At 40.5% G+C, this 27002-nt stretch overlaps 2 protein-coding genes across 4 annotated transcripts in view; both read left to right on the top strand.

Annotated features, from left to right (window-relative positions):
• abcc1 (ATP-binding cassette, sub-family C (CFTR/MRP), member 1) overlaps nt 1-9683 on the top strand; it is a 63033-nt gene extending 53350 nt beyond the window's left edge. For both annotated transcript variants that reach the window (XM_017439337.3, XM_017439336.3), the window contains exons 28-31: nt 1043-1201; nt 1704-1870; nt 3485-3679; nt 5532-9683. In XM_017439337.3, coding sequence (XP_017294826.1) covers nt 1043-1201; nt 1704-1870; nt 3485-3679; nt 5532-5640 — 630 coding nt within the window. In that variant the 3' untranslated portion in view covers nt 5641-9683. The remainder of the gene's footprint in view (nt 1-1042; nt 1202-1703; nt 1871-3484; nt 3680-5531) is intronic.
• A 1407-nt stretch (nt 9684-11090) lies between these two features.
• scaf1 (SR-related CTD-associated factor 1) overlaps nt 11091-27002 on the top strand; it is a 28315-nt gene continuing 12403 nt past the window's right edge. Inside the window, exons 1-4 of one of the 2 annotated variants that reach the window (XM_017439334.2) lie at nt 11091-11278; nt 15851-15975; nt 19543-23025; nt 26325-26407. In XM_017439334.2, the coding sequence (XP_017294823.1) occupies nt 19608-23025; nt 26325-26407 (3501 nt within the window). In that variant the 5' untranslated portion in view covers nt 11091-11278; nt 15851-15975; nt 19543-19607. The remainder of the gene's footprint in view (nt 11279-15850; nt 15976-19542; nt 23026-26324; nt 26408-27002) is intronic. The other variant, XM_017439333.2, reaches the window with a different exon arrangement.

Raw genomic sequence — 27002 nt, 5'->3', positions numbered from 1 at the left:
ACACTGTGATGAACTGGCCCCAGCGTTACAGAGGGAAAACCGTTCATTGCCGGTGCCAGTTCAAGTCCTCACCATTCTGGGGTTCCTTTGGACCGGAGCCTTTCAGAGGTACCAGGCTAACAGGTTGGATATTTCAGTTGTCCCAGAGCCGTGCCATGCCAGGACACCCTCATCCGTATGATGAATTCCTGTACATCGTGGCTGAAACACTCCGTTGATGTGCAGTAAATGTGCAGCAACTTGTTTCTTAACATCAACTATTTAATAAAGAAGCCTCTAAGATTGACCAAGCTCTGACTACTGCATCTTCACACACGTCATGGTGCAAATACCAGGGAGCAGTGTGCCAAATATATTTTTGCTCTCTACCATCTTATTTAGGAGAGTCTCTGACTCACATTCCATTAAATTTCTCATTTTTCTGCATCTAGATATAATTCTGGATCACGCAGTGAAGAGAATCACACGCAGGACATATTTAAATTGTTTGTATATTTAAATATAGGTGTGTCAGGGGAGGCATCTCATGTGCACTCAGTTCCACATAAATTGGGATGTACGAAGGAAAGGTGTGCAGAAACATGCATATGCACGGTTTGATAAAACTGAATATTGTTGTAAATATTCACTTTTCAAATTTTGCACTTACACCAACTTTCAGTATGAAAACTGCACACTGTTACATGAGGCCTCTGGAGATGTTTATGATAATATTTAAGATCAAGCCTGGAATTTTATTTTATTCAGAAGTATTTTGGGTAAATTTAAAATTTGAATTTAATTTAAATATAGTGTCAGCTATAACAGTAACTAACACAGCTATGACAACAGGTAGGACAGCAGTGCTCCATGTAACCAAAGGGGAGAAAATAATGCGTTATCTCAGATATTTTATTAAAGAGCATTTAAACCATAGGAACAAAGAGAAAATGTTTGTTGCTTTGACACTGAGTTTTTCAAACAGTGATATATCTTGTAATTGGTTATCGGCCCATGCCTTGTTGTGATTTCTGTTTGTAACTGTGCTACTGCTTCCTGACAGGTTGGGATTGTGGGGCGGACAGGTGCAGGGAAGTCCTCTCTGACTCTAGGACTATTCCGGATCATTGAGGCAGCAGAGGGACACATCCACATTGATGGAGTGGACATTGCTAAGCTTGGCCTCCATGAGCTCCGCTCCAGAATCACCATCATACCTCAGGTCAGTGCAGAGAGTACACAGAAGAACAATCACACCTGATTAGTTTCTCACAATTCCATCATGAGTCCAAGAATTATCCATCATTAGAGAAATTAAGATGTTCATTCTCATTTTGTTATAGTAACGGCCCCCTACTTTTTTGTAACACATAGAAATTTCATACAAGACGACTTTCCCACAGACTTGAGGGAAACTAGAAGTTACTCATTGTTGCTGGGGTTAGCTTGTAGGTTTGGTAGTACATAAAAAATAACAACAGAGTCAAGTGCAGGTAAAAGGCACAAACGAAAGTAGTCCTTTTTCTAAATAAAATATCCTGCAGCCCACTTAATATTAAAATATTTATATAGTACTATTTATTAAGAAAAAAGTTTTTATTATTTTGGTGTGGCCCAGTACCAGGAGACCCACAGACTGGTACCAGTCCTTTGCCCAGTGGTTGGAGACCCCTGCTTTACAAGAATGTTTGCACTGACATCAGTGTCTCCCCTCCTGTCCTCAGGACCCAGTGCTGTTTTCAGGCACTTTGAGGATGAATTTGGATCCTTTTGACTCCTACTCCGATGAGGACATATGGAAAGCTCTGGAGTTCTCTCATCTCAAGAACTTTGTGTCAGGTCTGCCTGACAAACTCAGCCATGAGTGTAGTGAAGGAGGAGAGAATCTCAGGTACAACACAGCCACACAAAACACCAAAACCTGCGTTTACCTAAACTACAGAAAGCATGGCTTGGTATTGCTGAAGGAAAGGAGATATTGCTTTGCCCACATTTGTGTGTTTGTTTGTCTGAAATGTTAGCAAACTATCACAAAGCACGGGATAAATTTTGATGTTACTCTCAGAAAGTAAATTTACAACTGGAGTCAACCTGATTCAAGGTGGACACCACAGCTAATCATCATTAGTCAAATACTTTAAATGGCTATAACTCAGCCAGTTTTACAAATACTGAGCTACACTTTGATATGGTAGTAGATGAGTCATCCTCAACACATTATTTGAGCGCTAGCAGATCCCACAAAATTATGAATTATTACATGAAATTATGCATAATGACATTTTCAATTTGACCAAAACGGCTACAACTCCTTTATTTCTCAACACAAGATGATTTCAGAGATGAAAGGCAGCAGGCCTGTAATCAACAGCTGCTGTGAAAAGATGTACATCTCTGTTCTAAGGTTTTATGTACCAGGACACAATGAAAAGACTTGTAGTTTTCACCAGGTTTGAAAGATAAGTTTAAACAATAAAACATTCTGTATTGCACAATAATATTTATTTAACAAACAACAAGCCAATACAGAAGCTGTGCGTGAAAAACTGGTTCCAGCCCTGGTCCAGCAGCTTGTAGAACATCCTTTTGCAGCAATAACTCTGTTTTGTTTTTCTGTAGGACTTTATCAGTCTCCCACATGGTTGTGGAGAAGTTATGGCCCCATTTTCTTTCCAGCGTTGCTTCAGTTCATTGAGGTTTGCAGACATTGGTTTCTGTTCAGCTCTCGCCCTACCACAATATTTCAGTTGAGTTAAGGTTCTGGATGTTTACTGGACCATTGCAACAACTAAGTGCATGATAGTCAACAAAAAAGCGAAACAAATATATATGAAACATTAAAGGCCTAGCATTCCTTCAGTGAATGCATATCGCTCACCACCTATCATGGCAGGGTTTTAACCAGAGTTGGTGTTGTTTTTGTCAAATCTTGTAAATGACTTCTGCACAATCTCATGTAAGATCTTACATGATTTTTTAGCACTCAGTGTATGTGTTGGGAATGACTCTCAGCAACTACCATGCCAAATTTTAGAAAATTAGTTGTTTAGATTAATCGAATAATCAATAAATTAGTCAATAGCTTAACTGAAATAAAAGTAGTTGACAGTGGCAGCAAAAGATACTTTGACAGCAGAAAGAACTGACTCCAATAGTTCATGGCAACATTTTAAGAACAGATCTTGCTCAGTAAGTCTGCGCTCAGAGTATTTTAGATCAATATCTGTAAAAATTAACTGATTTATATCTGTTTTTGTGTTTACTAAGGTTTCTTAGCTGTGGGAGCCATCATGAATGTGATTGACTCCTAAATTTGATCAGTTGGAGATTTTCATCCATTGATTTGGTTTTTGAGAGTTTCATTAAAACACATCCAGTATTTCATGACATATTGTGCTAACAGAAAAAGATATGAACACAGACACAGGCAAAAACTTATCATAACTGATCCTGAGCATGGTCACAAACCATTTTGTCTCAACAATCAATCTGTGTGTTCCCTCAGTGTGGGTCAGCGGCAGCTGCTGTGTCTGGCCCGAGCTCTGCTGAGGAAGACCAAAGTCTTGGTTCTAGATGAAGCTACTGCTGCTGTAGACATGGAGACAGACAACCTGATCCAGTCCACCATACGCTCCCAGTTTGAAGGCTGCACAGTCCTTACTATAGCTCATCGCCTCAACACCATCATGGACTACACAAGGTGGTTGTAAACACAAACACTGATGCAGTTCTAACAGCTGGGATGTGTGAAGGTTACAGTTTAAACTCTAATCATTATGGGTCTGATTTAGGGGTTGTGTTTGTATCGCAAAACTGACAACATACTACCTTAAGACAAATACAGGGAAAAGTATCCCCCCTACCTCTAGTATTCTTTCTTTTTTTAATTTGGAATTTATCCATCTGTTCATCCATCCATCCATTATCTTCTGCATGTTCTGGAGTTGGGTCGCGGGGGCACCAGGTTGACCTGGGATGCCCAGACATCTTCCAGCTCTTCCAGGAGGATCCCAAGGCATTCTCAGGCCAGCAGAGAGACATAGCCTCTCAGCATGTCCTGGGTCTCTCCTGGGGTCTCCTCGACAAGCTTGGAACACCTCTCTCGAGAGGCATCCAGGGGGCATCCTTATAAGATGGTTGAATCACCTTAACTGGATCCTCTTGATGTGGAGGAGCAGCTGCTCTACTCAAAGTCTGTCCTAAATAACCGAACTATCCATGATCTTGTTCTTTTGGTCACTACCCAAAGTTCATGATCATAGGTGAAGGTAAGAATATAGACAGACAGGTAAACTGAGATTTTTGCCTCGCAGCTCAGCTCCCTTTTCACTGTACAGATTATGCAATACTGTGGAAGCGGCACTTATCCGTTTTTCAATTTTGTGCTCCATTCTTCACTCACTCATGAACAAGACGAGATACCTGAGGTCTTCCACTTGAGGCCTCATTCCCAGCCCAAAGAGAGAGGGCTGTCCACCCTTTTCTGACTGAGAAGCGTGAAGACCAAGGAACTCTACATACAGGTCAGAGACAAAGTTGTGAAGAAGTACAGATCAGGGTTGGAATATAAAAGAAAATATCCCAAACCCTGAACAACACTGAAATGGAGACCACAGAAAACCTGCATAAAGAGGGTTCTCTATCAAAACTCGTGGTCTGGCTAAGAATGACATTAATCAGAAAAACATCCAGGAGGCCAAAAACAACCTTGATGGAGCTGCAGCGCTTCTGCAAAAGTGGGAGTATTTGTGCATAAGAAGCTGCACAGATCTGAACTTCATGGAATCGTGAACAGGAAAAAGGACACTGCTCAAAAGAAAAACTGGCCTGTTTCTTTCCCAAACATGTGGAAGGTGCTATGATCAGATGAGACCAAACATCAAGGGCAACACCATATCTGAAGAGAATTGACCACCTCTCATCATGAACCTCATCCCTATAGTGAAACATGGTGATGGCAGCATCATTCTGTGGGGATGTTTTTCATCAGCAGGGACTGGGAAACTGGTCAACCAAGATTTGAGACTGGGACAAATGTCCACCTTCCATCAGGACAATGAGCCAAAACACAACAAATCAAATTTTAATTTTATTTCAAAATTTTTATTAAAATTATTTAGTGTTTTGTCTTACCAGTTTTGATTATTTTAATATTTATTTCTGCATTTCAGGCCTGCAACACATTTCAGATAAAGTTGGGAAGAGGGCAATTTAGAATTAGTGATGTAAAAATAATAAGTCAAACAGGTGTTCCTAACAATTGATTATAGTCATGATTTGATAGAAAAGCTGTGCTTGTGAAATAATGTTTGTTTACGACTGATACAAATCGAAGTGAAAAGTAAACAATGAAACAGAGCATTGGCATGTTTTTCTTTAGTTCATCAGTAAACTTTGATGGAGGAATTTTAATGTGAAAAAGGTAGTAATGCAGTGTTCATATATGGATTCATTAACTGATCTTTGATTATCAACAAATGTAGAGGCGGCTGTTGAAGGACAAGATGTAGTTCTGGTGCCAAAAGCACTCATGAGTGTTCTGTCTCCTTTAGGGTTTTGGTGTTGGAAAAAGGAGAGATGGCAGAGTTCGACTCTCCCTCCAATCTCATCGCTCAGAAGGGAGCGTTTTACAAGATGGCCAAGGACGCCGGTCTTGTCTGAAGCAGGAAGTGTTGTCACTTTGTCCAGCAGCTTCTCTGGCTCCAGCTGAAGACACTTTGTCTCTAAAAGCAGCAGGGAGACAAAACTTGTCTGGATTTTGAGTGTTTCAGTTTAATCAAAGGCTTTACGGACAGAGTTTGGTTTTACATGCTCTACTTTACTACTCCATCCTAATTTAGGCAACTTTTTCCTAATTTTTTACTTTTTCTTTTCCTTTCTAGTCTGTCAAGTTGTTTTTCTTTGCTTTTTCTGATCTTAAGGAGCATGTTCTAGGGGAAATTCTGCAGGTCATTACCACTGCTGAGTTTGGGACAAAGACTGTTGTCCTGAAAGTTTGTAAATCATATGTGCCAAATGCTGCCTTTGTTTCCTTTGAAATACAGTTTTAAACATCAGGATACTGAAACATTTGGTTGTTGCTTACGTAGATGAGTGTTAATGTCCTGCCAAAGAGTTAGAGATGGTAAACATAAGAAATTCACTGCCACACAGCTGCAGAGGTTTTTTTTGTCAAGCATTTTTCTGTTGATATTTTAGCCAGCTCAATTTTCAGGAAAAGAAAACTGTTTTATTGTTAAAAGTGAGCTCTTTTATATGTCATATCTTCACAAAGACGAGTTCTTCTTCAAGTCGTCTTTAGTCATTCGCATTCATCAATCGAGCCGTTAACTGTAGGTTAGTTAAGTACTGCACGCTCCATGCACTGCATCACACATACTCACCAACTCAGCTCTGTGATTACCTCTGTAACCAGCTCTGAGATGTTGATCAACTTCAGACACCCCCACACCATTCTGCCCAAGTTTTTCACACAACACCGAAGTAAGACGAAGACGACATGGGCCCAACTTGTGATGTGTGATGGAGTTATGCTTGGTTTTGTTTCTGGAACAGTCTTCAGCCAACAACTAGTTTAAACTTATATAAGCTGTATTTATGTTTCTTTTTTGTTTAAAGAAAATCAAAAAATATTGCTAGGTTTGTCTGGACATGAGGTTCAGTGGCTCTGTGGCTCACAAATCAGGCTGAGACAGGGAGAAGCTCTCGGTTTTAGCCCAACCTCATGATATGATACAATATAACAGATAAAATCACAATCCATCAGATTTGCAATAGTTAACAATTTGCAAGACAATCTTAAAATGCTCAGTCTCTCATTTATGTTCAGCGTCTCCACAAGGAGCCATGAAGTAGACACTCCAGAAGCAAAGAAACCTGTTCAAAGCATGATTTTTAATAAATATGTCAGTATTTGGAGGTAGCACTTCTTTTCCCGTGTCACACAAAGATATCAATCATTTGTTTCCACACCTGCTTTATAAGTAGTGTTCACTCTTTGTTGGACTTTCTGAACAATCTAAAAATAAGTAGAGTAATGATTGCTGATATGTCAGAAACGTCTGTCACATTGATAAATGTTTACTTTTTTACAGCTAATACACAAACAATGTGGAATCTGTAGAAGAGATTTCACTCGTCTGTCACTTTATTCACAGATTTCTTTCTTTATTGTTAGTGTCCTCTCAGCAGCTGTTAATGTGTACAATGCTGATTATAGCAGCTTCACCATGTAGTGCTTCTATTCTACTAAATCTGCTTTTTCAAGAGAAGCCTGTATCTGACTTGGCTGCAGCTGTTCGGGACTATTTGGAGACAAAATACAAAAGTAAAAAAATTCTAAAATATTCTGTTGTAATTATACTGAATGACACATTTGCAAATTTTGCCAGGAGTTTGCATACATATTGACAAAAAGATACATTTCTAGTACTCTAAAATTACAGAAACCAAATTGAGAAGAGTTCCAGGTGGATTTCAGATGTCCATGATGACTCTGACTATTTTGAGAGCAAATTTGTCTTATAAAATGGTCAAACATGTTCAAAGTTACAGTTTGAGGAAATTAAAAACTCTTGGAAATATTTTAAAACATCTTGGAAATTTCTTCACAAATGCTGTTCAGTTTGTTGCCTTCAGCCGCAGCCTAGTGAGATAGTGGTGTAAATGCAGGTTATAGTCACTCAGAAAAACTAAACTATGGAGGAAATTTTTCTTTGGTTCTCGGTTTTGAAATAAAGTCGAAACAATAGATCAAGAATAAATTAAGGCCTTTAAGTGAACCCCACTGTGCTATTGAATCCCGCATTTGTCTTTTATTATTATTTATTATTATTACAGCTGAGGTTTTTAGTCTCTTAGGTGATCTTTAACTGAATAAAGTACAAAATAAGAAAAGAAAACACTTTCTTGATCCAGCAGCAAAACTTCTTTCAGTTCTTGTCAGTAGAAGTCTCAAACACTGAGTGTTGACCTCAAAATGCTCTCGTAAAATACACATAAAGATTTGGAAAGAAAAAAAGATTATTAATATTTTTTTTTAATTGCATACTGCTTCCTAAACCTCTATGACTTTGTGTACATCTCCACACATTCTGTAAATTACATTGTTTGTGCTAAAAGAATTCTCTTTTTAATTAACTAAAATATTATAAAGTCACTATTCACACAAGACCTGTGTCTGTTTTTAACGGTTTGCTTTTTGATTCCCCTTTTAATTTTAAAATAACTATTTCTGTCATTCTGACTTTATTTTCAATATCGTATTTCAATAATTCTGATTTTTTTATCTTTAATCTCAAAACATGGAAATAAAAAACAAATATTCCTCTTTAGTTTTTTTCTGAGTGGCCCTAATAAGTTATGATTTGAGACTTAAGAGAAAGTTTTGATGTAAGAAATTTTATTGCTTGTTTTTCTTCACCTGTTTATTCTGAGTTGCCCTGGAATAGATGCAATTTATTCATAGATCAGTTTCTATCAGACTGTACTGAATGTGCATAAATTAAACATTTTACTCATGTTTAATGGACACCTAATGAATCCTTTCATATGTTTACAGCTTTTAAATGATGACAAGCAGAAAATCCACTTAGGGTCAACTAGTTTGGAATAACTGACAGTTTCTGAGTCAATCCTGTTTTTCTTTTTTGTTGTATTTGATTTTGTGAGCTGCTTTTTTATTTAGAGGGAAGTCATGAGTTGAATGTTACTTTTCAGAAACTATACAAATACTATACAGAGCTTTTGAAATTATGTAAGAAAAATTACCAAATTGTTTTTTTTGTTTGTTTGTTTTAATTATCATTTTTAAGCTCTACCTTAAATGTGCACAAAAAAAAACAGATTTAGCTTAACCAGGCCCAAAATATTAGGGGCAACTAGTTTAGGATAGGCATTGAAACCTTCATAGATATTTATTTTCCTGTTTGAAACAATTGAAGCGCTCTACCCATTTATGTTTCACTCATTTAAAAAAAACAACTTTTCCCAGCAATGTGCAATATAGGACTGTTGATTGTTAATATCAAACTCTTCCACATCAGCATGCTAATGTTGCATGAGAAGCTGGTGTTTCACAGCAAAAGATGCCTCTGGAAAAAGGCACCAAAAATAAAATAAAAAACCACTAACTTGGAGAAAACGTGGCATTAGGATGTTAAGGTGGAGCTTGTGTGGAGGATTTACTCTTGCAGGAATTTTTTTGTTTGTTTTTCGTATGACTTCATCCACCTTTGACTTTTTATTTTCTCCATAGAGGAGGAGAAAGGGTTTTGCCATATTTCTTGTGCTTGTTAAACATGACCAGTTGAGTTAGTGGTGGTGGTGGAAGGGGTACATAATGGTCCAACCTCTGAAATCAAAGTGGCTGAGCATATGTAGCCCTGATAGGTAGTTTTGAGACATTCAGATCTATTGGGGGATCTTCGATCTTCTCTTCTCTATGGTATAAAAATAAATTAGATTATTGTTTTTTGTTGTTTGTTTGTTTAGTTTTTGTTTTTGGCACCCTAATATTTAAGCTATTCGTTTTGTAAAGATTTGCGTGAAAGTCTTTTGCTTGCATTTCAGCACATTTCAAACATCTCATTGAGTGCGGGATATCTGTCAGAAGTAATTATCACCAAAAAAGTAAATACTTGATGTTTTATATATGAAGCTTTTTTTTGGTTGAAAAGTTTGGAAATAAAACCAGTTTGAGTCAGTTTGTGTCTGTCAGATTTTCGGTGAAATTACACTTCAGTTATCTAAAGGACCCTTTCATTTTCATTAAGATTTATCTCATTATTGAGGCAAAAACAAATTTCAACTTCAGTTTTCCAGTTCAAAAGTTTTTGTGTTGTTTTTTTTTTTTTCAAATATATAACTTATTTTCATCTCTGCTGTAAAAGCCTCCAACACACATTTTACAGAATCTTTTCATAAATTTAAAAAATAAATAAGGCTACATTATCTTATAAATACAAAAGTATAATGTAAAAAAACAGCATCATGACAACCCCAGACTATCTTATTTTTATGTAGTGTTCTTTAATGTTGGGTTTATTTCAGGTCAGTCTTCTAGAATAGTGCTGAAGGTTGTTTTCTTACTTCATTCAAGTAAGTGGATTGTGAAAAAAAAGAAACCTTGCTGTTCAATTACTTTTATCTGACAACTCCTCCTTTGAGTCCTGCCACATGCAGAAGTATTCTGATGATACAGCTGTTGTGGCGTCGGTGCAGGAGGGGGGTACAGAGACCATGTGCAGTCTTTCATTGACTGGAGCAAAAACAACTGTCTCCCCCTGATCATCAAGGCCAAGGAACTCAAAAGCACCTTGACAACCATTCTGTGTCAAGGGAAAGGAGATAGAGACAGTGCAGGCCTACAAGTACCTGGAGGTGGTTCTGGACAAAAAACAGGCTTAACCTGTCAATACTTAGGCAGTGTACAGGAAGCTGTTGCTTCTTCCTAAAGCATCTGAGGTCTTTTGATGTATGTTTGGAAATGTTATACATGTTTTATCAAACTGTTGTTTTGCTGTTTTATGCTTCTGTCTGTTCAGGGAGTGGCATTATAAGCAATAACTGTAAGCGCCTAGACAGATTGGTAAAAGGCCAGTTCTGTGCTGTGCTGGACAAGGGGCTGGACTCTGAGGAGTACAAAAAATAATATAGTATAAATATTACTAAACACCCTCTCCACAGCATCCTGACAGGACAGAGAAGCAGCTGCATCGAGAGGTTCAGCAGATAGTTTGTCCACAGTCAATCTTTAATAGTCCGCCTATATACACACAATGTGCAGTGTGAAATGACTGAGAAGTGCCCTTTTATTCTTGTTTTATTGTGGTTATTTATTGGTTTATTTTTCTGTTTTAATATGTTATGTGGTGTTTTTAGAGCTGCTGAATAACCTGAATTTCCTCTTTAGGGATGAACAAAGTATAAAGAATTAGATAATTTGTTTATCAGTGTGGCAGAAAATGTTCTTACATACATTTATCTCGGCAAGTACTTATTTTTTAGTTTTACTCATAGACCGTTCAAAGTTAGTTTATGTCGATTGTTTCAATGAAAAGTCTGCAGATTGATTGGATCAACACGAGTGTATACAAAACTCAATTTCCCATCATTCCCTGCTGTCCGGCTTCAGGGGAAGGAAGATGGCGGTGACTAATGGAATAGGGTTCCTGCGCTTTTGAAGCGACTAAAAGCAGTAAATGCTTTGTTTTAAAGCTTAGTTTGATGTTTTATAAATAGTTGCAGGTGAATGTCAAACCGAGGATTTACTCTTAGACTGAAGACCGCCGGACTAAAGGTATTTCATTCGCACACAGCTCTTCTTACTGCTGGCTCCTGTCACTTAACTGTTAGCTACAAATGCTACGTTGCTAGCGGCTGAATACCTGCTGCGAACAATATTTTGAAGAAAAGATCATTTTAGGTTTGTGACAAAACAGAAGTTTGTAATTAATTTGCACGTATGATCAATAAAATCTACGAAAGTGTTCATTCCAGCGGTTTCCATCCTCAGCGGTTGTTTAAAAGTCTGAAACCTAACACAAATAAACCACAGAAAGAAGTCACTAAACAGCAGAATATGGTTCACTATTTTGGACAAAACTGCAAACTAATGTACTGTCTGTACGTTTAACTTATCACACATATGATACAACTAAAATCACAACATTCTGACTTTGAAAGACATTTTCAAACACACACACAAGCTTTATTTCAATGTTTTAATTTATTTACTTTAGTGTTTGTCTTCTTTCGCTGCTTACTTCTAACATAGCAATGTGACAAAAAATAACGTTTGAGCAAACAGGATAAATTTGGCACCCTTGGGTAAAGCTTGAAAATAAGTTTTTAATATGACACCAAGCTCATCCTTACAGGACAAAATCTAGTTATAACACTTAAGGCATTTTTAGGATTTCAAAACAAGCACATCTGTCTCACCCTTGAAACCTATGTGCTTGCCTTTAAATCACTTGAAACTTACAGTGAATGTAGAAAAGATGATAAACAACAACTTATTGAGTAAATAAACAATCTTTTTACTTCCCTTATTTAAAATCGTCAGTAGTTGTCGGTGAAATTTATGCTGATCTGACACTTGCGTAGCGCTGATCACAGGTAGATTCTCATGTACCCACTTCATATGCCAGCTGACGTATATTTATATAATGTGTGTGTGCATAAATAAATGTTTGTATAAAAATATATGTGTGTATGTATGTACAGGTCCTTCTCTAAAAATTAGCATATTGTGATAAAGTTCATTATTTTCCATAATGTATTGATCAAAATTAAACTGTCATATATTTTAGATTCATTGCACACAAACTGAAATATTTCAGGACTTTTATTCTTTTAATACTGATGATTTTGGCATACAGCTCATGAAAACCCAAAATTCCTATCTCAAACAATTAGCATATTTCATCCGACCAATAAAAGAAAAGTGTTTTAATACCAAAAAAGTCAACCTTCAAATAATTTTGTTCAGTTATGCACTCAATACTTGGTCGGGAATCCTTTTGCAGAAATGACTGCTTCAATGCGGCGTGGCATGGAGGCAATCAGCCTGTGGCACTGCTGAGGTGTTATGGAGGCCCAGGATGCTTCGATAGCAGCCTTAAGCTCATCCAGAGTGTTGGGTCTTGCTTCTCTCAACTTTCTCTTCACAATATCCCACAGATTCTCTATGGGGTTCAGGTCAGGAGAGTTGGCAGGCCAATTGAGCACAGTAATACCATGGTCAGTAAACCATTTACCAGTGGTTTCGGCACTGTGAGCAGGTGCCAGGTCGTGATGAAAAATGAAATCTTCATCTCCATAAAGCTTTTCAGCAGATGGAATCATGAAGTGCTCCAAAATCTCCTGATAGCTAGCTGCATTGACCCTGCCCTTGATAAAACACAGTGGACCAACACCAGCAGCTGACATGGCACCCCAGACCATCACTGACTGAGTACTTGACACTGGACTTCTGGCATTTTGGCATTTCCTTCTCCCCAGTCTTCCTCCAGACTCTGGCACCTTGATTTCCGAATGACATGCAAAATTTGCTTTCATCTGAAAAAAGTACTTTGGACCACTGAGCAACAGTCCAGTGCTGCTGGCTCAGGTCAGGCGCTTCTGCCGCTGTTTCTGGTTCAAAAGTGGCTTGACCTGGGGAATGCGGCACCTGTAGCCCATTTCCTGCACACGCCTGTGCACGGTGGCTCTGGAGGTTTCTACTCCAGACTCAGTCCACTGCTTCCGCAGGTCCCCCAAGGTCTGGAATCGGCCCTTCTCCACAATCTTCCTCAGGGTCCGGTCACCTCTTCTCGTTGTGCAGCGTTTTCTGCCACACTTTCAAAGACTTCCCACTGAGGTGCCTTGATACAGCACTCTGGAAACCGCCTATTCGTTCAGAAATTTCTTTCTGTGTCTTACCCTCTTGCTTGAGGGTGTCAATGATGGCCTTCTGGACAGCAGTCAGGTCGGCAGTCTTACCCATGATTGCGGTTTTGAGTAATGAACCAGGCTGGGAGTTTTTAAAAGCCTCAGGAATCTTTTGCAGGTGTTTAGAGTTACTTTGTTGATTCAGATGATTAGGTTAATTGCTCGTTCAGAGAACCTTTTCATGATATGCTAATTTTTTGAGATAGGAATTTTGGGTTTTCATGAGCTGTATGCCAAAATCATCAGTATTAAAACAATAAAAGACCTGAAATATTTCAGTTTGTGTGCAATGAATCTAAAATATATGACAGTTTAATTTTGATCAATACATTATGGAAAATAATGAACTTTATCACAATATGCTAATTTTTAGAGAAGGACCTGTATGTGTATATATACATTTATCCGTGTATGTATGAGTATTGTTCACATAATATTTTTACAGTAGTTGTATGCAGGTATTAGTTTACTGGTGTTCATCTGTTTGGCAGAGATGAGTTGTTGTAAAGTAAAAATGCAAATATCAAATGATTTCTTGTAGCGTTCTCTGTGGCAGTGGAGCTGCATGGGTCAGAAAAAGAGCTTCTCTGTCTTTGTAGGGTGTCATAAAGTGGATGTGATGAGTTGTCCATGATGGACAGCAGTTTGTCCCTCATTCCATTCCATTCCATTCCATCCTCTTCTGCTTATCCGGGGTCAGGTCACGGGGTAGCAGCCTAAGCAGGGAGACCCAGACTTCCCTCTCCCCAGCCACTTGGGCCAGCTCCTCCGGGGGAATCCCAAGGCTTTCCCAGGCCAGCCGAGGAACATAGTCCCTCCAGTGTGTCCTGGGTCTTCCCCTGGGCCTCCTCCCGGTGGGACGTGCCCAGAATACCTCACAAGGGAGGCATCCTCACCAGATGCCCGAGCCACCTCAACTGGCTCCTCTCGACGTAGAGGAGCAGCGGCTCTACTCTGAGTCCCTCCCGGATGACCGAGCTTCTCACCCTATCTCTAAGGGAGAGCCCAGACACCCTGCGGAGGAAACTCATTTCAGCCGCTTGTATTCGCGATCTCATTCTTTCGGTCACTACCCAAAGCTCGTGACCATAGATGAGGATAGGAACGTAGATCAACCAGTAAATCGAGAACGTTGCTTTTTGACTCAGCTCTCTCTTCACCACGACAGATCGGTACAGCGCCTGCTTCACTGCAGACGCTGCACCAATCCGCCTGTCGATCTCCCGCTCCATTTTTCCCTCATTCGTGAACAAGACCCCGAGATACTTAAACTCCTCCACTTGGAGCAGGACATCTTCCGCCGACCCGGAGAAGGCACTCTACCATGGCCTCGGATTTGGAGGCACTGATCCTCATCCCAGCCGTTTCACACTCGGCTGCGAACCGCTCCAGCGAGAGCTGTAGATCACGGTCTGATGAAGCCAATAGGACCACATCATCTGCAAAAAGCAGAGATGCTATCCTAAGGCCACAAAAACGGATCCCCTAAACACCTTGGCTGCGCCTAGAAATTCTGTCCATAAATGTTATGAACAGAATCGGTGACAAAGGGCAACATTGGCGGAGTCCAACTCTCACCGGAAACGAGTCCGACTTACTGCCGGCAATGTGGACCAAGCTCTGACACCGGTCATACAGGGACCTAACAGCCCGTATGAAAGGGCCTGGTACCCCATACTCCCAGAGTACCCCACAAAACACATGTAGACTGGTTGGGCGAACTCCCATGCACCCTCAAGAACCCTGCTGCTCACACAGAGCTGGTCCAGTGTTCCACGGCCAGGACGAAAACCAAACTGCTCTTCCTGAATCCGAGGTTCGACTATCCGACGGACCCTCCTCGCCAGAACCCACGAATAGACCTTACCAGGGAGGCTTAAGAGTGTGATCCCTCTGTAATTGGAACACACCCTCTGGTCTCCCTTTTTGAATAAGGGGACCACCACCCCGGTCTGCCAATACAGAGGAACTGCCCTCGATGTCCACGCGATATTGCAAAGTTGCGTTAACCAACACAACCTTACAACATCCAGAGTTTGTCCCTCACTGACTCAAATTCCTTCAAGTTCTGTCAGATGATTTTTCCACATTTTTGTAATGAGTTTATTGAGCCCGCTGGTATTCCGGCACTGATGTTGCTCCCCCAGCAGACCACTGTACAGTAGATGTCACCTGCCACCACAGACTGATTAAAAACTCTCCAGCATTTTACTGCACACATCAAAGAATCTGAATTTCCACAGAAAAAAGTCTGCTTATCCCCTTCTTGTACACAGCATCGGTAATGGTGCTCCAGTTCAGCCACCTGTTCAGTTGTACCCCAAAATATTTGTATTCATCCACAACCTCCACATTCTTCTCTAGACGTTGATGGCCCTAGTTGTGTTTTTTCCCCTATGAAATTTACCTTAATCTTCTCTGTCTTATACATGTTCAGAAGTAGATGATTCCTGTGAAACCACCACACTGCTGAGGTCTGTCTGACAGAAAATCAGCAACCCAAGAGACAGTAGATCCTGAGCTGCTTGCTACATGGTAAAGAAGGCTTGGATGGTGTTTAAGGTACTGGAAAAATTAAATGGTTGATGCAAAGCACCTCATGAATGTGAAGGTGTATTTAAATGAGCCAGTTGATCAAAGTTATTGTATGGTTACTAATGGCAACCATGGAGAAAAGAGCGAAGAAACAAAATTTCACTGAGGCAGAAATCGATGTGCTGGTGATGAGGTGGAGAACAGAAAAAATATAATTTTTGGGAGCTACAGTAGCGCCGTTACAAATAAAAGGAAGCGTGGCAACACATTGTTCCCACTGTTAGATTTCAGTTGGCTTAAAGGCCTTTTTTATTTGAAAGGTCCTTATGGCTCACTTTATGGAAGCATAAATAATACTGCTGTTTTAAAAGCTTATGATAAAATCTAAGAATAAAGTTTGATTATGGAGTGAAATTAAAGGAATTGTGATGCAGTGTGGCTTCAATTCCCCACTTCACCATCTGTGTCGCCAGTTTCCCCTGTCTCCAAAACAAGAGTGTATGGTAGCTCAGAGTTTGCATGAAGAACAGCACATTTTCCCGTCAAGTTTGTTTTATAGGTGACAAACTTTGCATGGAAAGTGACGTACACAAGTTTTAGGCCCTGTTTTTTGTGTACACCAGTTTTATAAATGAGACCCCAGAGCATTTCCCGACAGTGGTCTCTCTAAAGTCTCTTTGTGGTGTGTGACATCAGGGCAACCAGTCTGAAATTGTTTAGGTCAAATGAGGTGGCTTTCTTTGGTAAAGGCAGTAAGCAGGATGTTTTCCAAAGTGCTGGCACCTTTTCCTGCAGCAGACTCATGTTGAAGATGCACTGCAGGATGCCAGACAGCTGGGAAGCTGTGATCACAAGAGTTCAGCAGTGCTGCTGACTCAGAGTTGTTAAGGCTAATATGATGGGAGATGGCTCAGCAGGGGGTTCAGTGCTGAACCTGTTGATAAACAAGTTTAGGTTATTGGCTTTTATTGACTCCCCCACTGCTAACAGTCGTTAGTGTTGAAGCCAGTGATCTTCTTTCTCCATGCCCACTCCTCTTTGATCTTGTTTTAAAGGAATATATCCTCCAGCTTTTGTCTAGAGGCCTCTTTGCACCTCTGTAGCCCCACCTTTAGTTCCCACTGCACCCCCCTCAACTTGTCTTTGTCCCAGTTTACACAAGGCCAACCTCCTGGAAACGTTAAAGATTTTCAGATGTTGAATGGAAGAAAAGTTTCACGTTTACATGGTGTTGTTGTGCTCGTTGAACCTGCTGTAGTTCCCATGCCAAGCCACTAGTTGGCGCTTACACATGCATGCGTAAGGACACCTGTCTCTCCAGCATGGAAACGGTAACATCAAAAAAGGTGAATACACAGACTTTTGTTTGGACTTACAGTGAGGTTGGGCTGCTGCTACATGTTGAAAAAGGGTGAGTAACATAAACAGCACTCTGCTGTCCACCATTATTATTGTTGTTGATGTACATGTGCAGAACAGCTAATTACTGCAGCCGTCTGTGGTGCACATGTGATTTCAGATGTTGCAGCTTCCTTTAAAATGCAAATGTGAGTGTTTGAAAAGTTCCACTCTTAGAGCTGGGTTAAAAAAATTTCAAGCTATATATCTTTTGTAGAAATTTAAAATAAAAAAATAAAAAATGTGTTGTTGTTTTTTTTTTGGTAATTCTGAATATTGAAGAAACCACTCAGGTGTTTTCGACTTTTTCCGTGACCACCCCGGAAGTGTGACGTCCGCGGAGGTTCACAGCATTCAGCCATTCATCACTGAGTGGATGAATACCAGTACAATATAGTTCAGTTTGTTGAAATTAATTGTTCGAACCAGACAGAAAATACCACTGCAGTTTCATTTTTAGGCTTCCTAAAAGATAAAAACCTTTCTCAGATTTGGATCCATAAGCTCTGATGTGGGAATTACTATCAGAACTCTGGTTCGAACCACTTCAAAGAGAAGCACTGTTCTGACCCTCATTAATGCAGTTGACTGGTTTCATGCCAAAAAAACAGGACCTTTTGCCAGCATCAGTCCTAAGTATTTTTCATTTTTAAAGAAAGGCAAATGGAGAGGAGGACATTGCCACAGAGGAAAAGATGAGAAACAGGAAGTTTTACTTCAAACGTGACGTTGTGAACGTGCGCTGTGATTAAAAAGGTATTAGCTGCTTACAGACCGACAGCCTGAGACCAGTTTGTGATTCAGAACAGTTTGTTATTGATGAAAAATATAAACAATCCATGTGTGATTAAACAAATACCATAGTCTAAAACTGCTGTTGATTAGTTTACTCTGGTGTGAGAGTTTATAAACACTACTCTGAAGCACGCTCGTGTTGTTTACGAGTTAGCATCTGGTTAGCATCAGGTTAGCTTCAAGTTAGCAACGCTAGCTCTCTCCTGCTATCATCAACTGAAAAGTTGCCATCTGATTCCGGAGATCCAGTTGTTGGTTCAGGTCCATACTGGTATGGCTGTATATCCATTACTCCCACAAAGTCTTCCGGCACTTCTTCATATACAAAAAAGGCTTCTTCTTCCCTTTCCACCAGTAAACAACTGGACAGTAGTGGTGGTCTTGGCCAACCAGGGCACAGCGCTTGTCATGAACCCAGAACAAAACGCCGCCCCACAAATCACCCACTTAGAAAATTATTTACTTAAATAAACTGTTTTTAGAGTTTAACTTTTATGTCAGAAAAATGTGTCCCTGCAATGTTGTGTGGATGTTTGACTAAATAACATACATGAAATATAAATTTTTTCAGATTTGATTTCAGTTCAGCTTTCAGTGTCAGATAATCCGACCACAGTTGTTGTGTAAACAAATGGCCAAGCCTGGTTCCACCTCACATGCCTTGCGAAAACAGGCAACCTCCGAAATGCAGGAAGATACTGAGGTGTTAAAGCACAAGGTTGTGGTTTGAATTACATTTTTGCCGACGGACCACCGTTACCCCAGGGGAGGGAGAACTCAGATTATATACCCTTTAAGGATGATGCTACAAAAGAACTAAAGTTTAACTACGGTATTTATTCTAATAAGGCAGAGAATTAGTGCAAGGCCAGCGCTGGGACTTCTTATGAATGAAGCAGAAAGAAGCTCCCAGATATAGGAAGCATTGATTCATATATAATGTCTAGGCTTTGCCTGTTACAGAGGGCAGAGCCTAGACACTATATATGAATCAACAATTTCAACAATCACAAAAGCAAAAGTATTCATTTTGTTTGTTGTTTTGAGTAATGTCATTTGTCTGGGTATTGCGTGCAGCATAATGTCAGTGTATCTGAACAATATTTTGTAATTATTTAGGGTGTTTTTTTGTTTTTGTGGTTTTGTTCTTTTAAAATAAACAATTTCCTTAAATCACTAGTGAGAAACAACAGAATCCTATGAAAACTTTATGTTTAGTATGAAGGTTATTTATATTTCTGCCATAACTGAGATCCTGTTTCACATGTGTAAATTTATTGTTGATCTTTTAAACTGAGATCAGTTAACTTGGTGTCTGTAGGTGGTTATTTACTTACTTTTTGATTAAAAACGTTTACATTTGTTTTACTGAACAACTGTAACTTGTTTCCCTTTTCTTAGGTTTGTTCCTGGACCCTTTTACTTCTGTAACTTTGGCTGACATACACCACAGGTTTTCCTGGCCCATGGACTTATCTCCAGCACCAGTCTTCAAAAGGAGGCCTTCTGCCACCTCCTCCCCAGTTGGAGTTGGAGAGACAGCCAGGAGCCCTGCTCTCCACTCTACCTCCTCATCTCCTTCATCTCATTCCTCTTCCCCATCCTCACCACTATCTACATCCTCCTCTTTCTGTGCCAACTCGTCAGCTTATCAAAATCATGTAAAAAGTCAGAAAGAGGTGGCCAGGGTGTCCTCCTCTTCAGCCTCATTAACTAGACAGCCTCTCTCCGCTTACAACGCCACCTCTGTGGATTGCTTTCCTTGCATGTCAATGCAGTCTAGTGTTGATTGTGAAGAAGATGACAGGAAAGGGGAAATGTATGATCCTTTCAGCCCAACTGATGGAGATAAAGAAAGAAGAATGGAGGAAGAGGAGGGGGAAAAATATGACCCTTTTGATCCCACTGGCTCTCCAGCATCAGATGTGGATGATGGTATTGGGAAAGAGAGGGAGATTAACACAAATGCTGAGATAGATGATGAGGATAAAGAGGAAGAACCTCCAGATTCCACAGACACCTTGACTGATCAGCTGAGCCCCTATCCAGCCACCCAGCTGTCTCTGAGGAGGAGAGTGGAAAGCAGCACCTCCAGAGCTGAAGGGCAGAAGGAGAGTGCTGACTCTGATCATTCTGAGATAGAAGAGGGGGAGATAGTCACAGCTGTTGACAAAGATGGGACTATTAAGAGACTTACTGAAAAAGTCTTATCTCCAAATTCTCCACAAGTTTCTTTCTTTAGTTCTAAACCGGAGCGCATTCTCCGTGTGCTTGATGGAGATGGATTTGTGTCTGTGTGTACAGAGGGAAACTGGGAGGATGACAGGGAGCTTGAAAATGAACCTGTAGTTGGAGTGGAGGATTTGAGAAGGAAGCTGGTCAGTAGAAGGAAGGAGAGATATCGCTCCTTTCCTGCCTCTTCCCCTCTTTCTTCTCAGCCACCACTGCCTCCCTCCCTTCCTCAAGCTTCTATGTCCTCATCCCCTCTCATGGTTTCTGTAGAGCAAGCTGGCAAAAACCAGAAGTCCTTCAAGAGTTCCAACGACCTTGACCAACAGAAAATCAAAGACAGAAAAGCTGGAGATAAAGAGGTCAGAAGAAAAAAGAGAAGGAAGGGAAAGGAAGGAGAAAAGGAGAGGAGCAAAGAAAAGGAGCAAGGACACAAGGCTGAGAAGGAGATTAAAACAAGGAGGAGCAGCAGAAGCACCAGTCGAAAGAGAAAGAAAAGACGACACAGCAGCCCTGAAACTTCCCACAACTCTAGGAGAAGAGGTCATTCTAGACATTCCTTTTCAAGCCTGTCGGAGGAAAGACAAAAAGAGCAAAAAAGAGAAAAAGACAAGGACAGAAATAGAGACAGAGATAGGGACAGAGATAGAGAAAGAGGCAGAAGTAGAGACAGAGAAAGAGATAAAGAGAGGCATCATCACCGTAGCAGTAGCCATAGAAAAGATGAAAGAGTGCAAGATTCCAGTTCTAGAAAGAGGGAGAAGGAACGAACGGATAAACGACATTCAAGAAGCAGAGAGCGAGACCTCTCAAGGAGGTCTAGAAGGAGTAGGGAAAGAAGGGATGATGATAGAGAAAGACAGCATGAGAGGGAGCACCGACGGGATGGTCGTCCTGTTGTCCCTCCATCTATCCAAGACCTCAACGGATCTGACCTTTTTGCTATCAAGAGAACAATTACAGTCACAACCACCACTACTACCACCACCGTACCTGGCTCCCCGAGACTTGCCACAGTGTCTCCCTCTCATCCTACAAAGGTGGACAATTCTCATAAGAGGAAGAAGAGAAAATGGCGCTCAACCGGAGATACAGAGGACCGGAAAAGTTGCCACAGCCGATCACATTCGCTCTCTCCATTGAGGTATCATGGATATGAGTCAGACCGTTACTCTGAAAAATTAGAGGTTGACATGTTGTCTTTAGATGGTGAAGCTCTGGACTCAGACTACCCTTCTTTGGAAGATACACCCCCTGCTGCTCTTCCTCCTGAACTACCTGTCCCGAGCCCTAAAGCTAAAGCTCCCCCCAAGGCCAAACGGAATCACCCAAAGAAAAAGTCTTACACACTAAAAAAATCTGAATCCTCCTCATCTTCTAATAGAACCACCAGTAAATGCCTTTCCTCACTAACAGTCACTTCAGGTTCTGCCTCTGTTTCATCTGGCCTTCCCTTAGCTAAAAGAGGCAGAAAAATGGGCAAAGACAAAGGCAGCAGAAAGGATTTGAGTCGCTCTGGCAAATCCAAGAAAGAGAGCGGTAGTGGTCGGAAAGGTAAGCTTCAGTCCAAAGTGTCTGTGCTGGTGCGTGAGGGTGTGAGCAGCACCACAGGGACCTCAGTTGGCTCTGGAAAGTTGAGCATGGACCTTCTAGGACCAGGAGGTACAGGAGGGGGAGCTGGGGGTTCAGTGGTGGGTGGCTCAATTGCAGTAGTCTTCTGTAGGGATAATGAAAGCAGGTCACCATTCCTTAAACCTTGTTCAGAGCCGCTGTCTTTGAGCAGCCGCAGCAAGGATCTGGCCAGTATGGGGAAAAGAAGCAGCCTGGCTGCACCACCTTCAACCTTAACCAGCTCCACAGCCCTGAAATCTAAGAAAACAAAAACCGGTTCCATCACATCCACCTCCTCCTCTGCTTCCTCACCTTCCTCATCTCTAGCAACCAAGCGCCGCCGTCGCCTGGCCAAGAAGACCATTAAGAAAAGTGGAGGTGCTGGATTAGCTGCTGGTGACGGCAGCCAAACAAAACCCTTGTCTGAAGGCTGGGGTGGGGGCTTATTGGATGTTCAGTCAGCTGTTGGAGAGGGGAGCAAGTCTGTCAGTCCACATACTGTCCAAGCAGGCCCTCCACCATGTTCCTCATCTTCCTCCACATCGTCCTCCACCAGTGCCCTCCCACCCTCCACCTCACCACCGCACTCACCTCCACCATCCACTGCACCTTTGAGAGACACTAGAGAGTCTTCCCCAGACTCTCAGACCGTGGACAGCAGCTGTAAGACCCCAGACCCGTCTTTCCTAGCTGAGGACTGCCCTACTCAGACTAGCCCCATTCCCCTGGCCTCTAGCCCCTCTAGCCTCTCCACTCCACAGGGAGCTAGCCTCAACAATGCCTTATCAACACCAACAGCCAAGCCCCCACCTCCAGATGATACATCAAAATCTCTGGCCTCACCTCCTTGTTCGTCGTCATCAGCCAGCCTCACGTCTTTTTCTCTGCCTCTGTCTTCATCCGACCCATCCTCTTCTTCGGTATCTTCCTCTTCTGCTAGCAAGCCACCACCTCCCCCTCCTCCACCCCCGCCTTCAGCAGCCTCTGCCCTTCCATGGAGTTTGCAGACCGGTGTGGACTGCACAACCGGAGGCGTTCTTGCACGTAAGTTTCCCTTCAAAGCTGCACAGATATTTGTTGTGCTATTCTAAAACGTTCACAACTCTTAAATTTCAGTTCTACACAGTATTATAGCAATATTAAAAAGGTTTTGGCTATTTGGATGCACTACGCTTTCTTATATCTGAACATAAACACCTGGAAATTGAATTTGCAGATGTTTATGATTTAACTCCAAACACTTGAAACTGACACTCTAACAAAGAGAAAAGTGTGAGTTCTTTGAAAATAAAAGTTAAACAAGGCATACATTTCTTGTAATCTTAGGCATGCAAATATATATACATTAATTGCATTAATATTATTTGATTCCAAGAACTAAAGCAGCTTAAACAGGAGGTCTCACCAAGAGAGACACTCAAACAGGCTGAATTAGCTGATCATTTGTTGGCACAACGTTCATCCTTCCATTTTCTTTACTCACTTCTTCTTTCTTGGTCGTGGGGAGGTGGTGCCCATCTCCAGCCATCACTATGTTCAACCTCTCAAAATTATTGAATGAAGAGATGAGGTATTTTGAACCCTGATGTAGTAGAATAGAATATCGTTGTAAATTAACAAAAAAGCAAGTTACTGATAAACCAAAATAACCAGCAAGTGGTTATGCGAGAGAAGGAAATATTCCCTTTTACGCTTAATTAGCTGCATTTTAATTTAAACCAAAACTCTTCACGTCAATAATGTCAGCCTTTTTTAGGAGACTCAACAGTGCTTTAACCCGCAAACATAAAATAAAAAAGTCCAACTACTTAAAAGTAGTTTCAAAGACTGTAGTTTTAGCTGAGTATTCACTCACTGAATATGTAACAGTGTTTGTTTAAAATTATTTAGTCACTTATTCAAGGATCAACAACATAGTCCGGTCAATTTTAAGGTGATGTTCTGTCAAATAGTTATCAGTATTTGGTACTTAACCAGCCATTACATCAATTATAGAGCTTTAAGTATGGAGAAAGAGGCAAAAGCCTTTGTCCAGGCCAGGCTAATGGATAGCCAAACAAGGGCCTGATTTTTAGCCTTTTTATATTTCAGGGTTTCCCCCAGTGTATTATAAGCTTGGCGGGCCGCCAGTCTTTGGTGATCCGGCCACCAGGCTAAGCTCCGCTTGTTTATTATAAATGTCATTTTTTATACGCCTTTTTTCCCACCCGCACTCCCAAAACCGCTACCTTTATCTACCTCACCGCACGAGGGTGCGCGCGCCAACAGTGACGCAATCACGCTGTCCCCGCCCCTGCGCGAAGGTCCCGCACGGTGCCGCGTTGTGCACCTTTTGTAACTTGGGGTGGACTGCGCGTGCCGCGCTCCGTTCAAAATGGACGATTTCGGTGCTCTAGTGGAGCTGGTTCACCTGTATGTATTAATATGATCCCTCTATGAGAGATCACAAAGATGATCAAACGGTTCAAAACTCATGGATGGAGATTACTGCTGCAGCCAATAAAAAGGATTGTTTATAGACCACAGAGGGAAGAAATATTAGTCCTATGATGGGCGAATCACAACTAAAGCAAATAAATCAATGAAAGTCAAGCTGAATGCTTTAAGTTTAAACATCCTCTCTGTATCACAGCCAGAAACACAACAGCTCCTCCTCCTGAATACGTGCAGCCATCTTTGATGTGACAACCATCTGCTCTCCTTTTTACCGTATTTTCACTAGTTACGTACCGTACTGCCCTGTCTTTTTGGAGAAAACTGCACCGACGTAAATGCCAGGTATAAACGCCTCCATTGCGCGCTCAGGTCCGCGCGCCATTTGCGGAGCCCTGCGTGTCTCTAATGAGCCCTGAGGCCAAGCCTCCTTCAGCTACCTGGAGTTAGCACGTCGTCAGAGCCACAGCAATAAACATCGAACGAGCGGCTTTAACCAAAAATGGTTAGTTGAGCCGAAATTCAGCGGGTGGCTTTACAAGACCGAATATGGTAAGCATGTTTTGTACTTAGTGAAAATATTATCCATGTTTACCAGTAAAATTATGCTATTAAATTCAGCGTTATATGTTTTGTGTAGTGATCCATCATGCAGCCTGTGTCACAAAAAGCACAGTACAGCATCTCTCTCTTTTTCAGAGTTCTCTGTTGTTATTCATTGGCCTTGACGTGAGACGTGTGTTGGTGCCTTGTTTGCACTTTTTCATTTTTGTTAATTTAATTTATTTATAAATGTGACTTAAATTAGGATTCAAATTAGGTGCAAACAATTTGTATTTATTTTAATTGTATTTTTGTTTTTAAAAGTATTTCAAAAGGGCCTTTTTGTAAAACTGTAGTTGTGTAAATATTTGGCACAAATATCTTACAATATCACATAATAAATAGCCATATTTTCAACTTTCCTGTCAACTTTAATCTCTTTTTTTACTAAATCACGGTCGGCTGGCGAACAGCCACCTACCACCGGGCTTAGCCTCTTTTCTGGGGAAAACCTGTATTTTCATTTAATTTTTATTTATACAAAGACAGTTGTTAAGTATTAACAAATACTGTACACTGTAACATTAAGATAATACAAGAAACAAGATTAAAACAAATCCCAATAACGTAATTAAAAGGGTGACAGTTATTCATTACTACAAAACCTGTTCTGCTTCAGAAACTGTTTCAGTCTTGATTTAAAATGAGTCCAGTCAGAAACAGTTTCAAATCTGTCTAACAAATGTCATGCTTATAAAATAACTGTTGCTCAAAAACAAGGACACTATATAAACTAATATTTAACATCTACACTTTTGCAGGACACTTTTTGTTTAGTTTGTTGCTGTTTTCGTAAGTGATCAACGTCTGTGTTACTATGCCAGTGTACACAAATAAAACCCAGCAAAAAAGAATTGCAGTACATCCACTTAATAAAACAGGTTATACATAAGGGTCAAATACATTTGTACTTTTTTGTCAAAGAAAGAAAAACCTACGAAGGTCACTAAAATAATTTGAAGTTGACAAAAGTAATAATTTTAAAACAATTACTGGATATCATTAAATGAAAATCAGTCATTGGTTTTGAATTTTGATTCAAATAATTATTTAAAAAGATAAATAAATGTGTCTATAGCTCCTTAACATTTAATTATTTTTTGCACAACTTAAAACCTGTGTTAAGTTATGGTGCGTTCACTGACCAAAAAATATTGGATCACGGCTGATCAAACTGAAAATCAGCTGTTGCAGATCATAGGCCAGTCCCACAGTGCATCTCTAGTTGACTTGTGTGTTATGTCTAAGTGTAGCCCTGTAAGCAGACATTTTTTTCTGATACCATCTCAATTCTTTCCCCCTCTCAGTTACTGCTCTGCTTTTCAAAATGGAGGAGGCCAATATTGCCAGCAGAGCAAAAGCACAGGAGTTTATTCAAGCAACCAGCCAGGTGAGTTAAAATAAGGGATGCTTCCTGCCTTCAGTTGTCACCCTCACCAGTTTTCATTTTTCATCTTGATCATATAAGGTGGATGAATACAATTATGTAATTATTGGCCTTGCATTCATTGAAGGAATGCATATTGCCCGCTACCTTTCATGCCAGAGTTTTAGACTAAGCTCATCATATGTTGAGATATGATAAAGTTGTAGCCATTTTGATCAAACCTAAGGGTGGGTGATGTGGCGATATTACATTGTGAAGCATTAGACTTCACAATGACGACTTGTCAAAGAAGAGATCAGAGTATCGTCTACTTGGAACAAGTTGACAAAATTCACAAACTGATTAAATTTGTTCTTAAACATTGTTTGGCCTAAATACTTTGTTATACACTCCTGATCAAAATCTTAAGACCAGTCAAAAAATTGCAAGAATTTGCATTTTGCACTATTGGATCTTCTGAAGGTTCTAAGTAGAGCTTCACAATGTTAAAAGAAGAAATCAGCATAAGAGACAAGAACTTTTGAGCAGGGAATTAATTGAAAACTGCATTTACACTCAAACATGATTTTTTCAGCTGATCAAAAGTTTAAGACCATAG

This window comes from Kryptolebias marmoratus, linkage group LG12, assembly GCF_001649575.2.
Source record: "Kryptolebias marmoratus isolate JLee-2015 linkage group LG12, ASM164957v2, whole genome shotgun sequence".
Taxonomy (NCBI): Eukaryota; Metazoa; Chordata; class Actinopteri; order Cyprinodontiformes; family Rivulidae; genus Kryptolebias; species Kryptolebias marmoratus.
This window is presented reverse-complemented; position numbering and strand designations above follow the sequence as displayed.